The sequence below is a fragment of the Erpetoichthys calabaricus genome, chromosome 3, assembly GCF_900747795.2.
Source record: "Erpetoichthys calabaricus chromosome 3, fErpCal1.3, whole genome shotgun sequence".
Taxonomy (NCBI): Eukaryota; Metazoa; Chordata; class Cladistia; order Polypteriformes; family Polypteridae; genus Erpetoichthys; species Erpetoichthys calabaricus.
The window spans coordinates 81,162,319-81,178,142 of NC_041396.2; the positions used below are offsets into that span (position 1 = coordinate 81,162,319).

A 15,824-nucleotide genomic window follows, 5' to 3' on the forward strand; every position below is an offset into this window, starting at 1 on the left:
AAAGTTAACTGAATTTAATCAAAACTGAAATTCTTGATTAATGTGAACTTAGTAACAGTTGTCAAAATATTAAAATTAGACATGCTCTGGCCTGAGTTAGCACTGAATTTTGCCTTTTAAAAATCAGGGTAGTTATGGGTTAAGACTTCATTGATTCACTATAATAAAAAAAAAGTAAAGTGCATTTCTTGGTAGATAATGTTTTTGGTGTGCTTTTGAACTATTCAAAATATAAAGATGTGAATTTTTAGTACATTAAGAAAAACTTTGTTTGGAAATGTTTATGAAATTAATATTTTTCACTGATTCGTTCGCTCCTACACAATAATAGTAGACTGGATGGGTGTCCTGGATGTCACCATTTAATGGAGGATGTTTTAATTACCCTTGGCTATCTACTCCCTTCATAAAATGATGTTACGTAAGAGACACGGAAACAGCAGTAACCGTGAGAGAACCTAAACTCATAGTCAAATAAAAGCTAAAGTTTATTTCCTAAATATTTCCTAAAAAAATTAGATGTGGAAATCCTTCTCTTTTTTTATTTAAACTGATCATACACACTGGTGCCTGTGTAAACCTAGCTGGCAACACTTACTACATGATTGAAAACAGCCAGAATAAAGTCCAAAGGCACTGATCTTACTAAAGGTGTAATAAAAGAATTAAAATTAATTATAATAAAAATTAATCACTTGTAAAACAACCTTTGTACAACAGTAAATACAGAAGATTTAGATTAATCGAGAACCTGACATATATCCTGGTTTCCCAATCCTATACATCTGTCTTTGTTGCATGTCACTACACTGCTCTCAAAATTAATAATATTTCACATCATGATATAAAGCAGTAATTAAAATAGGTTAAGAAGAAGTGCTCCATTAGGCTAAATTGTTAATTATTAAAAGTACCATTTGGAAGTTAGTAAATTTCTAACAATAAGAGGCACCAAGATGTTCATAGTAATGAACAAGAACAAAAAACCACAGTTCAAGATCTTTTAGGAGCAACATCAGCTTGTGTTCTTTACTTGAAAAGCTTATTGAAATGGGAAGTCACATACTACATTGGGCTGTTAGACTGCTAGCACAAACAATATATGCGCTTTTACTTTTACTTTGTAATTTCATGGAATAAATAATATTTAAAATACTCTTAACATCAGTCCATTCATTATCAAACTTTCAAACATCCTTCTTTTCAGTTGGATGTATACCTTTTACAACAAATAAGTAGCCCTTTTCTAAGCTCACAATGTCCCATTTGATCAAATCTTTAAGGAGAGACCCATGTGTACCCTCTAAAGATTTCTTTAATGCTTGAGGTCTATGGCTATTTTTGAAACTGTTTTATCCAGCTCTACTTTATCTTGTTTTTTTCATATTATAAAATTGTTCTGCCCTGCTCCACTGTGTCCTTTCTTTCCTCAATTTCATATCCAGGTGATCAGAGTTTCAAACAACTTTATGGCCATTAATTGTGGTTTGTTTCATACGCTGTAAAGGCAAACCATTTGTAACCTTCAAAAACTGATTGCATCTCATGGGGCAGTTCAGCAGTATACTTTCAAAAGGTAGCTGGCATGGCCGACTATGAAATGCAAGCTTTCTCCTCCACTTTCTTTTTCTTAATTTAGCATTGGATAAGAAGCTCGTCCCAGTTTCTTGCAGCTCACAAGGGAATATAAAGATCCACACAATAAAAGCCACCCTACTGAAATTGCCTTGTTTTGGATTAGAACAAAATACAAGCACCTGACATGTTCTACTGGATAATTCAGTCTTTGTCTACTCTTTAGATGTATACAGTATATTCTCCACTTTTGTCCAATCCACACTGCCAAATATACCATAACATAGCACATAACATAACATTATTTTAACCCAATTCAGTGTCATGATACCATTTTTGAAAAGGAAGCCAGTCAAATGTAGGGCCCATTCACGAACATATTGACACTCACACTGTTTTGAATTTGATGTTGCAGAATTGTTATTATTATTTTGTATCTTTTCTTCACCTTTGAAATACCATTAGTTTTTAGTGCCATAATTTGTTTATCATGGGTGCAACCATTTCCACTATTGCTCTTGATGGAAGCTATAATAGTTTTGGAAATGCTGCTCCATTGTCTTCAAATGACAACCGTAATTTAAACTGCATAATGTCACCGTGTGGTCACTATGTAAGATGGCAGCCCACTAGTTCTGGCATCCAAGATTTTGGATAAGCTTAAGACATCTGAAAGTTAGGACTTTGTGAGTTTAATGATTAAGAGTTTGTTTGCTTATTGGGTTTGTTATTTTGTTTAAAGTGACTTTTTGGCTAAGAGGCTAAGACACCTATTTTTTTTCTGACCTATAATTCATTCCTTCTCATCTCCTGTTTCTTTACTGTTTTTTTTCTTCCACCTTTTTCCACTTTAGCAGAATATACAAGAATACAATTTAGAACTGCCCATTACCTAATTTATGTTTGGCATGTAGAAGACGTGATATAAGACGCTGTATAGCGCTGGACCTGACACAGACTCACACTGAGGCACGTGTAAAAACACTCAGAACTTTTATTTTTCTTCACCTGTGGGACACGTCTTCCCCGTGAACCCCACAGGCAATACACAGTCCCAAAAGCACTTAGCCAACACAAGAACACTTTTTTGGCACCACCACTCCTCCCGTCTGGCTTTGTCCTCCACCTCTCGACTCTGGCCACAGAGTGGTGGTGGCTGGCCCCTTTTATAGCCCACCCAGAAGTGTTCCAGGTGCTTGACCACCTGGTTCCAATTGCACTTCCGGGTGGGACTGAAGATTTGTCCAGCCAGGCTGTGGAATCCATGCAGCACCCCCTGATGGCCACCCCAGCTCCCAACCAGGCTGTGGAGGACTCCATCTCCTATGGACCCCTGCGGGAGGTTGAGGAATCACCGTTGGCCAGGGAGGCTGCCACCAAGCGTCCTGGGGGAGGTATGGAGCTGCCCATGGTTGCTCCCCTGGAACATATGCAGCAGGAGTGTTCCGGCCGGGTCCCATGTGGCCCGTCACAAACGAAATCCAGAGAAACACCCTTTCAAACATGATAAGAATGTCCAAAGTCCACACAGTCAATTACCAGACATGGAATTTGAATGCAGATACTGAATCCTTGAGGCATCAGCACCAAACTGTACACCATTGTACAGCCCACAATTTAAACTAAATGTATTTTTACAATTGCCAGCAAGGAGAAAAGATAAATAAAATACTTTATAGTTTCTACTCATGTGAAAATAGCAATCTATGAGCATTATATTCCTTAATGGAAATAAAGATGATATGTAAAAGGTAATTAACTGTTGTGCATCTAAACACAGTGCAATAAAATGTTCTGGATGGTTTATCCTGGTAACTGTACTTAGAGCAGAGCTTTAAATGAACTCAGAGGTCTGTCCTTAAGGAGTACATGGAGGTCACTTTGATCTGACACTAATCTGCACAGCCAGACCAATACATTATTTCAGTGAAGCAAAGATATGGAGAGCAATTAGCCTGCCTCCTTGACCTACTATACAGGGGCATATGAACAGCTCCAAGTATTCAGTTATCTGTTGTAGCTCATCATTTTCCAGAGTGGATAAGGGTTTCCAGAGTGATTTTCTAGTTCTGTGTTATAATCTTGGTCTTCTGCCACTCTGTATACACTATAAGGTGCTTGCCTTCAGTTTAAAACAAGGTCAGTATAAATTGTCTAGTGGAAAGAAAAGAGTTGTGTCTGAGATTTCATGCGTCAAGTTTTTTTCTCTATTTGTTGTCCCAGTGTATACGGTATGTATTGCATTTTTCCTCAGAAGTCATGCAATAAGCAAAATTTCAGCACACTTGAAACCTTAATCTCTATAATAGCTCACCAATCAACTGCCGTATGAGCAGAAAAAAGAAAAGTGCTATTCAGGAATTGAAAGTCTCAGAGGTCACACTTGATGTTTGATATTTAGCTGTTCAAGCATTATCATAATCTCTCTGATCTGCCAGATTACTCATGCTGGCAATGGTTAGCAAACAACTGCTCTGTAATCAAAGATGATCCCAGGAACTATAATTTTATGATGCTCCCTTAACATGGGCAATGTGTCTCTTAGAACTTGTGGTTTGCACAGTAGGAACATGTGGTACATTTGGAAAACCATTTGCAGCATTTTAGCATTACTGCCTCATATTGATTAGACTACTGATTCATTTTGTAGTTGTTATTTAGTTATTTATGGTTCTTCTAAAACATATTTATATGTTTTTTTTTCATTTGTGGCCATGTAAACTTTTAAAACAATATGTTTCATATGATATTTTTTATGCTTCTTGATGATCTGTACTGAAATTAAACGAATATTGGGTATTGATCACTGGTGCACTGTTCAATTTGTAAGTGAGCAAAGTTCTGTGGAAGTTTTTATAATTGACATCCATAATGCAATATGCACTCCATAATGAACATGAGAGTCAGCAGTGAAGTTCTCAGGTGAATTTGGACCATGAAGATATAGAAAATTATGATCCTTTCTAGAACAACAGTTGATCAGTCAAATCTGGGTGAATTCCTCCTCACCACTCAGTTCAAATTAGACAGAAATCCATAGAAATGTACTTAAATGCAGAATGCTACATAATTGGAAAAGATTAAACCACTGTATGCAGAAGTGTTACTTGGGCACAGCTAAAAGTATGTGAAAATGTCATAACTGGTCACTGGAGCATGAGGTTATCCACCCATCTATCCATTTATGAAAACACTTTATCTGGTTCAGGGTCGTGGGACAAAAGCTTACAGTGGTAGTTTTGGGCTCAAAGGTAGAACCAATCTCAAATGAGGCCTTTTTAAATAATCTCTTTCTTCATTTGCATCCAAATTATTTAGCAAAATGAAATAAACAAAGCATTCCACAAAATTTTAAAAAGTAGACCACTGCATTGCTTTATATTTTGGATCTTTGGGATCAGGCAGGGACAAAGAGAAAATTTGTTTCTGTTTCAATTTAGAAGCAGATGAAAACCAAACGTATGTTTTAAGTCAGTTTCCGTTTTCAAAGTCATGCAGATGGATTAAAGTTGAAAGGAAACCTATTGAGGTCTCAGCTGAAAATATTCTTGCAACCTGAACCTGAGTTTAATTTTAATGTATTTAAATGCTCAGTAGAATGTTCTGGATCACTCCCACAAATGAACACTGAGTAGCAAGCATTCTTCAGTGGAGCAACTGACAGACATTGTGAAGTATTTATTTAAATGAACATTAATTTTATAAGACGGTGAAAAAATTTGGTGAGTGTTTAAAACTCAACTGTGTGTTGCATGTGACAGGTGCTCTAATACATTGGATGTATTCAAATTTGAAAGTTGCCTTGGACTATAGTAATACTTCTGTATTGATTGCTTTGTGAGAACACACTATTCAATATCTGTGTAGCGAGAATGATGAGTCCACCATAAGTAGCAAATAGGGCCATCTTATGGAGTAGCCAAGGAGGCAGCCACCCAAGTCCCCGCACTTTAGCATGTACCATGCTGAACTACTAACCTCCTCCACCCATTTCTCTATGCATAATCACTCCTCAAACATGCAGAATATACTGTAACTATATACAGTACATATTCAAACATTTTAATCACTGCCGGTCGAGGACCATTTTGAGCCTTAGATGGGAAGGGGAATGGCGGCCCTCGATGTCCATCATGAGTAGTCAATATTAGATTTCAGCATCTAGGGTGGCTCCCCCTTGGTGTCCGGAGCAAAAGCCCTTTCCTTTCATATAAAGCGCCCCTCGTGTATCGGTAGATATGATAGATATTTTATGGTTTTACACAATTGACACCACTCTGTGCAGATAATCAGGACTTTATAGAATAACACCCTTAATAAACTGACCAACTTAGGTTGCTTTGGTGAGAGTTCTCCGTGCCACCCCCAGCAAAATGCCCATGTCACCCTTGTTTAAATCCTGCACTGATTTTATTAAAGAGACACATAACTCTGATTTTTACTCAAGATAAAGACTCAACACTGAAGGCACATCAATCCCATTGAAAAATGAAACTGGTGAAAAAACAGAGAGCAGAAGCAGAAACAGAGAGTAATTACTACAGCGGTTGTGATAAAAAAAGCAAGCAGGAAAGAAGATGAGTGGGGGTATTTAAAGGGTCTTGGGAAATGTCACTCATACTGAGCCGACTTACGATCAGCAGTTAAATCTAGCATGGATGTCTGCAGAATGCAGGAGGAAAGTAGACCAACCCATAAAACCGTGAATGGCAGCTATTCCAGCAGCTCCATGTATGCTGCTGCTGGAGTATGTGAATTTCCCCTTGGGATTAATAAAGTATCTATCTATCTATCTATCTATCTATCTATCTATCTATCTATCTATCTATCTATCTATCTATCTATCTATCTATCTATCTATCTAAAAAGTCACTCTGACATGAGGACTATATGTGAAATCTATGGTGACAGTGACAAGGACAATACTAAATGCAGTATTGTGTAACTTTAAGGTAGTAATGTCAATCAGTACATGACAAAAAACCAAACTAGTATAGTTGTTGTTTATATTTAATATAAGGAATATGTGTTATATAATATTGCTTTAATTGTTTCTTTACTATCTTGATCAAATACATAAGTTTAAAAAAAGGTGTATAGGCTATGATGTGAATGGACTAAATACAGGACATATTTTCTCCACCATACCCTAGGGCTGTTTTGAAGGTCTACTACTAATGAACCATGAGTGGCATTTCGGGAACACAACTAAACCCTCTTGATCAGAAATGGCAGCAACACCCCTGTGACATCTGTTTAGTACATGTGCGAAATGTACAACATTCAGAGGATTTTTTTTGTTATTTTCTATGTTTAAAGCGACAGGGAAACAACCGTCACAACTATTTATTTCCCTTTTAGATTCCATATCAAGAATTGGGAGGAAAAACTTTGGTGATGGCTATTTATGACTTTGATCGCTTCTCCAAGCATGATATCATCGGTGAGGTCAAAGTACCTATGAACACTGTGGACCTGGGACAGCCTATTGAGGAATGGAGAGATCTGGAAAGTGCAGAAAAAGAGGAGGTCAGTGTTGCATTAATCAGCAAATTGCTACTCTTTGTAGAATGTTTCTAATTAAAAGGATGTTGCCTGATATCTGCTTGAATGTCATACGATTGTGCCATTTCCTATGTGACAGCCAGAGAAGCTGGGGGACATCTGCATTTCATTGCGCTATGTCCCCACTGCTGGAAAACTTACTGTCTGCATCTTGGAAGCTAAGAACCTTAAGAAAATGGATGTGGGTGGACTCTCAGGTAAGTAAAGATTTCATTTTTTTTACAACACCCATATTACCAGCAGATGAGATTGAATAAAAAAAATATAGAGAGTGAAAAATAGCATTTAGTCTGAAATGAGAGACACGTATATGAGGGGTATTTAAAAAAAAAGTGTCTACAATATATTTAAAGAAAGAAATACATTAATAATAAAAAGTTAATTTTTGTTGTAGTCTCCTAGTTTATCACGTCACAACTATGTTCAATAATGTGAGAAGCAGTGGATGTGGATGTGGATGGATGCCCTGATCATTCTTCATTTTTTAACTTTTCAATCCAGTGTTGGATACTGATACATCTTCAGCTCACAAAAATTGGATAACTGCATGCTCCTCTTCTTGTGTGCCTATTGAAGTGGAAATGACTATTGTAACACTATGAAAAATAAAAATAAAATTTTGACTTACTCTGATACAATTCAAAAAATGAAGCAAACAATGGCAACCTTTTGGGAGAAAGCCTTTAATGAGGCCGGGCTACCCTTACAAGCTAATAACAGGTTCTGTGATTTCACATCTGTTGCCAGTTGAATGAAGTCCAACGTGCAAAGGTTAGCTGTCCTTCTCCAGCCAGAGTGATATACATTTATGAAGCCTTGAAACAGTCCTTAGAGAAGATATTTAGCAATCTGTTGTTTCGTGACTTGAGGTAAGAGTGAGGATGTAGCCACTTCTTAAATATCTTTAACAAAAGCAGCTCACTGTAATGACCTTAATATATCATCAGGAGCCCTTTCAGTTATACTTGATTCAGGTTTAAGACCATTAAATAAAACACACAACAAAATTTTCAAGCACACTACTCTTGAAAAAAACAAATACATTTTGTTGATCATAAGGCAAAATTGACTCTTTAAGTTCTTGCAGAATTTATACAGATCAAATCTTTTATCCCATGACAGCTGGGTGGCCAGTATTTAAGTCCCTGTTCCTTTATGTTTCCAGTACTTAAATTTAAACGGTAGGAATAAAGTTCACCTACACCAGTCACTTTCTAAGGCTCACCACTGCAATGCATAAAGCCCTGCATATTTTCCCAAAACAATCAGCTGCCGGTAGACCTGACAATGTGCTTTCTATTTACGACATTCTTCTTTATCCCCCTTGGTTCCTTCTGATGGCTTTAATGTTTCACTTTTCAAATAAGGCCCTGGTTATTTCAATAATACCAGAAGGCAGACTGCTCAATCTCCCACCTCCCTTTTTTCTTTTCATTCTTCTTTCCCGGAAAGGAATTTAAATTATATCAGAAGTCCTCTTCAGCCTCTCCTACAGTGGCCCATCTTGACTAAATTACAGGTGCTGGTCATAAAATTAGAATATCATGACAAAGTTGATTTATTTCAGTAATTCCATTCAAAAAGTGAAACTTGTATATTAGATTCATTCATTACACACAGACTGATGTATTTCAAATGTTTATTTCTTTTAATGTTGATGATTATAACTGACAACTAATGAAAGTCCCAAATTCAGTATCTCGGAAAATTAGAATATTGTGAAAAGGTTCAATATTGAAGACACCTGGTGCCACACTCTAATCAGCCAATTAACTCAAAACACCTGCAAAAACCTTTAAATTGTCTCTCAGTCTAGTTCTGTAGGCTACACAATCATGGGGAAGACTGCTGACTTGACAGTTGTCCCAAAGATGACCAATGACACCTTGCACAAGGAGGGCAAGACACAAAAGGTCATTGCTAAAGAGGCTGGCTGTTCACAGAGCTCTGTGTCCAAGCACATTAATAGAGAGGTGAAGGGAAGGACAAGATGTGGTAGAAAAAAGTGTACAAGCAATAGGGATAACCGCACCCTGGAGAGGATTGTGAAACAAAACCCATTCAAAAATGTGGGGGAGATTCACAAAGAGTGGACTGCAGCTGGAGTCAGTGCTTCAAGAACCACCACGCACAGATGTATGCAAGACATGGGTTTCAGCTCTCACATTCCTTGTGTCAAGCCACTCTTGAACAAGAGACAGCGTCAGAAGCGTCTCGCCTGGGCTAAAGACAAAAAGGACTGGACTGCTGCTTTCTGATGAAAGTAAATTTTGCATTTCCTTTGGAAATCGAGGTCCCAGAGTCTGGAGGAAGAGAGGAGAGGCACAGAATCCACGTTGAGTGAGGTCCAGTTTAAAGTTTCCACAGTCAGTGATGGTTTGGGGTGGCATGTCATCTGCTGGTGTTGGTTCATTGTGTTTTCTGAGGTCCAAGGTAAACGTAGCCATCTACCAGGAAGTTTTAGAGCACTTCATACTTCCTGCTGCTGACGAACTTTATGGAGATGCAGATTTCATTTTCCAACAGGACCTGGCACCTGCACACAGTGCCAAAGCTACCAGTACCTGGTTTAAGGACCATGGTATCCCTGTTCTTGATTGGCCAGCAAACTCGCCTGACCTTAACCCCATAGAAAATCTATGGGGTATTGTGAAGAGGAAGATGCAATACGCCAGACCCAACAATTCAGAAGAGCTGAAGGCCACTATCAGTGCAACATGGGCTCTCATAACACCTGAGCAATGCCGCAGACTGATTGACTCCATGCCACACCGCATTGCTGCAGTAATCCAGGCCAAAGGAGCCCCAACTAAATATTGAGTGCTATACATGCTCATACTTTTCATGTTCATACCTTTCAGTTGGCCAACATTTCTAAAAATCCTTGTTTTGCATTGGTCTTGATTGATATTCTAATTTTCCGAAATACTGAATTTGGGACTTTCATTAGTTGTCAGTTATAATCATCAACATTAAAAGAAATAAACATTTGAAATACATCAGTCTGTGTGTAATGAATGAATCTAATATACAAGTTTCACTTTTTGAATGGAATTACTGAAATAAATCAACTTTGTCATGATATTCTAAATTTATGACCAGCACCTGTAATGGGTTCCCTCCATAAAGACTTCTTATTCTTTAATTGCAGTTCTCATCATGAATAAGAGACAATAAAAAAGGGATTATATAATAAAAATACATTTTAGGTATATACTGATCCCTTTCTCACACCTTTTTATGTATCTTGGTTAGAAGCAGAAGACATGTTTGGTGACTATAATAATAGTGGCAGGGTTTCTTAGACTATTTGAATCTACCTAGTTGTCCTTTTTTCTTCTTCTATCCATTTTCTGAACTTTGCTTTTAATTATAGGTTTTCAGTTCAACGAAGGTCTCAATAACACAGACATCACTCACTGAGAACCAATTTAGAGCTATTGGCTCACCCAATATGTACATTTCTTGGATGAAGAAAGGAAAACACAGTATCCAAAGAAAATGAACATAGATAAAGTGAGAATGTGCAAACTCTATCCCAATTGGACTCAGTAGTGGACTGATCTAGGATTTCTTTGGGGTAGCACTACTAACTACTGTGTCTCTGTGATGCTCAATTCATTTATCTCTATGATAGAGCATAACTATTACAAAAGCAATGTCAGTGTAAATGACACACACAGTCATTGGACTGGCATTGTTCTGAATTTAAGTTCAACATTTTAAACGCCAGATTATAATTTTAGGAATCATTTAGGTTTCAGGACCTCGCTTGTTTATTTTTTTACCAAAGAAATCATTTAGCTTCCCATTTATTGTTTTTTTAGTGTATTTTTATAGATGCTGGGATACTCTGATTTAGCCACATGACCAATTTATTAAAGATCCTCAATTTCAGGGGTTTAAGTACTCCAGTTACTACATGCCTTTAGCTTCCAACTTTGTCATTGAAAGTATAGTTCCTTCTTAGGTACATAATCATCTGCTGAATTTACTTTTTTGATTGGGTATGTACATTCCAAATATTTAGTAAGGACTTGTCTACAGAAGCATTTTGTAGTGTTTTTTGTAGAACATGACACTCAATGCACCACCTTCTGTTACCACCATTTGACTTCCATTTATGATAAAATACTGTTGTGAATATCTCAGAGCTGCTCCTTCCTTACACATAATGTATGCAATGACATTTCTTTCCAGTGATTAAGACCTTAAATGTTATTGATTTATTTTACCCATAACTTCCGTATAAGGTTAGTTGTACATGTACAACCTTTTGTTGATGTCTTTGGAGATGTTTCTTGTGTTCTTTCCAGAATGTTGATTCAGTAGAAGAAGAACAGTCCCACTCACATTGTGGAGCTTATCTTAGTATAGAATACAACTAACCTCTGTAGGGAAGTCCCATGCAGATTGGAACAAGTTGGTCCTAATTTCAGATGCACCATAATTATCTTGTCGACTTCGCATCTTTTGAGATTCCGATCTGCTGGGTGCTCCTCCTCTGGGGTTCAGAAAGCCCCACGTGGGGCACCAAAACTGTGGTTGAAATCAACATCTTAATTAAAGAAAGCAACTTATCCTCTAATAGGACAAATCAGTAATCGGGCACAAGAAAAGCTGTTCATTGTATCTTTCAATTATTCCTTGGCAGAATGCCTTAGAAGGGAGCATTCTTCAAAAGCAGTCTGTTACAGCATGATCACAATGATCAGAGAAACAAAAGAGTAGAGGTTCATTTTATAAACCACTGAATTTACATTGGTTTACACCCAAATGACTTATATAAAATAAAAGTCTATTATATTATATTCTAGTCCTTCTTATACCTTTAAGTTGAGCCACCCACCCTTGACATTTAACAACTGTCCATTCTGGTTGTTTACAGGATATCTGCTGACTTCCTAGTCATCTCTTTGTCATCTTTCAGTACATTTTGTTGTTCACTTGATCGTTATCTGATTTCCTGATATGCCTGAAAAGGTTTCTGACATTTATTAACCTGTTATGATGTTTCTTTAAGATGAATGCTATGTTATTCTCCCACAGTAAATACTGCACAATACACCTGTCAGTCTTTGTTCTTGTTAAATATGTATATATTGAGTGGATCACTGTTGTTTTTCAGCTTCTTTATTGCTGTTTTATAGTTTGTTTAAAGCGCTTAGAGTGGCATCAAAACCAATGTTCATGGCGACCCATAACACCCCCCATATATTTTTATATGTGTGTGTACATGAAAGCTAGACCTATGTGTAAAATATAGAAATACAGCACACTTGAATAACCAATTGAAGCATAACTCAGTGTTGTACTAATTTTGATTAAATGTGCTTCCCACTTTGATATCTTCTACCCAGTTTAAAAACAGAAAACCATTAGGGCCGAATTCTGTATGCCATATATACAACTGCCACTTGTTTTCTGAATCAGATCCACACAACACTTATAAAATCTTGCCTTCTTGGTGTAGTCTGTCACTACAATAATAAATAGATCTGTGCCCGCTGATTAGAAAATTGCTTCTGTGACCCTTGCTTTAAAAGGGTTGACCTTGGTACTGACAATCTCAACAATTTTCATCCAATCTATCACTACCTTTTATTTTCAATGTTTGTGAGCATGTTGTGGCACCCCAGCATAATAATATTTAACTTCCAATAACCAGACAAAATTATCAGCCTTGGGAAAAGAGGTCTGTTGTGCAACATCTCTGTTCATTGTGACTTACTTACAGGCTGTGGAGTAGTTTGCATTTTAATCGTATTAGACATCAATACATTTACAGCACATTTACTTTTGATCTTTTTCCACTCCAGATCCATATGTGAAAATTCATCTGCTTCAGAATGGCAAGAGGCTAAAGAAAAAGAAGACAACAGTGAAAAAGAATACATTGAACCCCTACTACAATGAATCATTCAGCTTTGAGATTCCATTTGAACAAATTCAGGTAAGCTTCCCTGTACTAATTTTCAAATTTCAGGTTAAACGTTTTAAAAAATGACTCACTTCTGAAGAAAACTCAGGCCCTTCCCTTTAGTAAACTGTACAATAATAAATGCAAGGATGTCACAAAATCATTGTGCATCAGCATCAGTCAGTTTGTCATAATATTTGTGACAAGGGAAAAAGAGCATCTTTAATATCATACAAAAATTGGACTGCATTATTGAGTTGATAAAAGCAGCATGGCATTTTGTTTGGCTAATTCAGTGTGTTCATAATTAATGTGCTTTTTATATTTCTGGGTTTTTACTCAACTTATTTTTGCATTGTCTCTGTTACAGAAAGTCCAGGTAGTCATCACAGTCTTGGATTATGATAAAATAGGAAAGAATGATGCCATTGGTAAGATCTTTGTCGGGTACAACTCAAGTGGCACCGAGCTGAGACACTGGTCAGACATGCTGGCAAACCCACGTAGGCCCATCGCCCAATGGCACCCGCTCAAACCTGAAGAGGAAGTGGATGCTATTCTGGCATCACAGAAAAAGTAAAAACTGGTCCACTTTACTCATTCACTGATTTCCAGGCTCTGCATGAAACTAACAACCCCTGGTACTGCCAGCGCCGGTAAATGCCAATATTAAAGCTTCATGGTTTTTTATTGTCCATTAATCAATTTTCTAATTGAAGTTCATCTCCATTAATCCTGCTCTGGTAATACTCCACAGATGTTGTCTCTTTACATGTTTTCCTTTCCTGCTCAATCTCTAACTTTCCTTGAGTTTTATGGAATTATGTTTACTCATTAATGTATGAAGGATGCTTTGTTTTGGTTCATAATTATCTACAAATGATAACCTTTTATGAGTTTACTGTATTTTTCAGTTTCTTTACACAATTAATTTCTTTTAGTAGCTGAGGTACAACCACATCTTACTATGGTTTTAGAAATATTCAGAGAGCCCATTCTGATAAACTGGATAAAGCATTTGCTGCCAGCTGAACTTCCCATCTTTCCCATTGGTTGGGCAGCTGTAGACCACTTTTTCAGGATCGGCATTAATTAATAAACTAAATCTTGTCAATGCCAGCAGGATCAATTGCTGAGCTTATATATATTTAGTTACACATTTGCCAAGCCATTAGAAAAAAAAAGAGCAAACCATCCCATAGTAGTGTGAAATGTTTAAAGGGTAAATGAATCAATATAAAGGGAAAAACAATCACAAAAGACAAACATATATTTTAAAGATAAAAGAACAGCTTCTACTATTCAGAAGTAATCACTGCTTTACATGGATTTGTTTTCACATTTTTGGTTTTATCCAAACATGTCTTTTTATTACTAGTGCAAAATTTCTACAAGTGAAAAAGTATCCAGAAAGGATTACATAATTTGGAAAATGTAAATTAACCACAATTGGATCTATCTATCTATCTATCTATCTATCTATCTATCTATCTATCTATCTATCTATCTATCTATCTATCTATCTATCTATCTATCTATCTATCAGACAACATCCTTCTGTACCTCCACAGAGGACATCATCAGTGTTGCTGAAGGTCATATTGGTGTCAACCCCAACCAGTCTGTACCAATGTTGGGCAGCACTGGTTGGAGGTCTGGGAATGATGCAGAAAATAACCAAAGAAGGAGGTGAGGGTATTGCTAATCCTCAAATGAAGTTTGACTGACATGGCTACCCACTGGTAATAATGAAAGACACCCTTTCTTGTGGGGCGGCACGGTGGCGCAGTGGTAGCGCTGCTGCCTCGCAGTTAGGAGACCCAGGTTTGCTTCCCGGGTCCTCCCTGCGTGGAGTTTGCATGTTCTCCCTGTGTCTGTGTGGGTTTCCTCCGGGTACTTCGGTTTCCTCCCACTGTCCAAAGACATGCAGGTTAGGTGGATCGGCAATTCTAAATTGGCCCTAGTGTGTGTTTGTGTGTGTCCTGCGGTGGGTTGGCACCCTGCCCGGGATTGGCTCCTGCCCTGTGTTGGCTGGGATTGGCTCCCGTGACCCCCCCTTTCTTGTAGGCAAATAATCGTACGTAAAGATCACTGATGACGGCTTGAATTCTGAGTTTTCTATTTGCGTTACAAAAAGTCATTGTTTTTGGGTAGCAATTCTTCATTGAGCGGAAATTATTGTTTTTATAGGGATCAAATGTATGTTAAGCCAGGTTGATAACAGAAAGTCTGTTAATCAGTACTCACTTGATAAATGAGGTTAATGAAAGCCAGCATACAGTATGTTATTTGAAATAGTCTAATATACTAGCACATAACTGCCTCTTTCGCACACATACAACCACAGTTTTTGCTCATTTGGTATTTTTAAGTTGCCAATTGGCTCTTCTCTTTGTTACATTAATGGCTGTAGTTGTAAATGACTTAGGGTCATAGTTGTCGGAATTCCCTCACCTCACAGTAAATGTCACTGGTTCCATGTGATGGATGTTTATTATATTTCATTTCCATTATGCTGTGGATGGATTTTGATATGGAAGCCATGGGTGTGCAGGGATAAACTGGCCATTGACAGAAATAACTGAAAGTGAACACAAATGAAACAAGAAAGCACTGAGATGGAAATCTGTTTGAGGAGCTGCCACCCAAAAAAACGTGAACATGTTGAAAGGGTTCCTGTTTTGAATGTAAGGCAAATCTAAGGTTACTTGATTTATCTCCCCTCGTCACCATAATTTTGTATCATTCATGCCTTTGACAAAAG

The 15,824-nt window shown here is 37.4% G+C and overlaps 1 protein-coding gene across 3 annotated transcripts in view; it reads left to right on the plus strand.

The window, feature by feature from the left end:
* LOC114648140 (synaptotagmin-2-like) overlaps window positions 1-14,691 on the plus strand; it is a 392,683-nt gene extending 377,992 nt beyond the window's left edge. For 2 of the 3 annotated variants that reach the window (XM_051925469.1, XM_028796989.2), the window contains 4 exons: window positions 6,937-7,104; window positions 7,220-7,337; window positions 12,960-13,093; window positions 13,431-14,691. In XM_051925469.1, coding sequence (XP_051781429.1) covers window positions 6,937-7,104; window positions 7,220-7,337; window positions 12,960-13,093; window positions 13,431-13,640 — 630 coding nt within the window. In that variant the 3' untranslated portion in view covers window positions 13,641-14,691. The remainder of the gene's footprint in view (window positions 1-6,936; window positions 7,105-7,219; window positions 7,338-12,959; window positions 13,094-13,430) is intronic. The other variant, XM_051925470.1, reaches the window with a different exon arrangement.
* The last annotated feature ends 1,133 nt before the right edge of the window (window positions 14,692-15,824 follow it).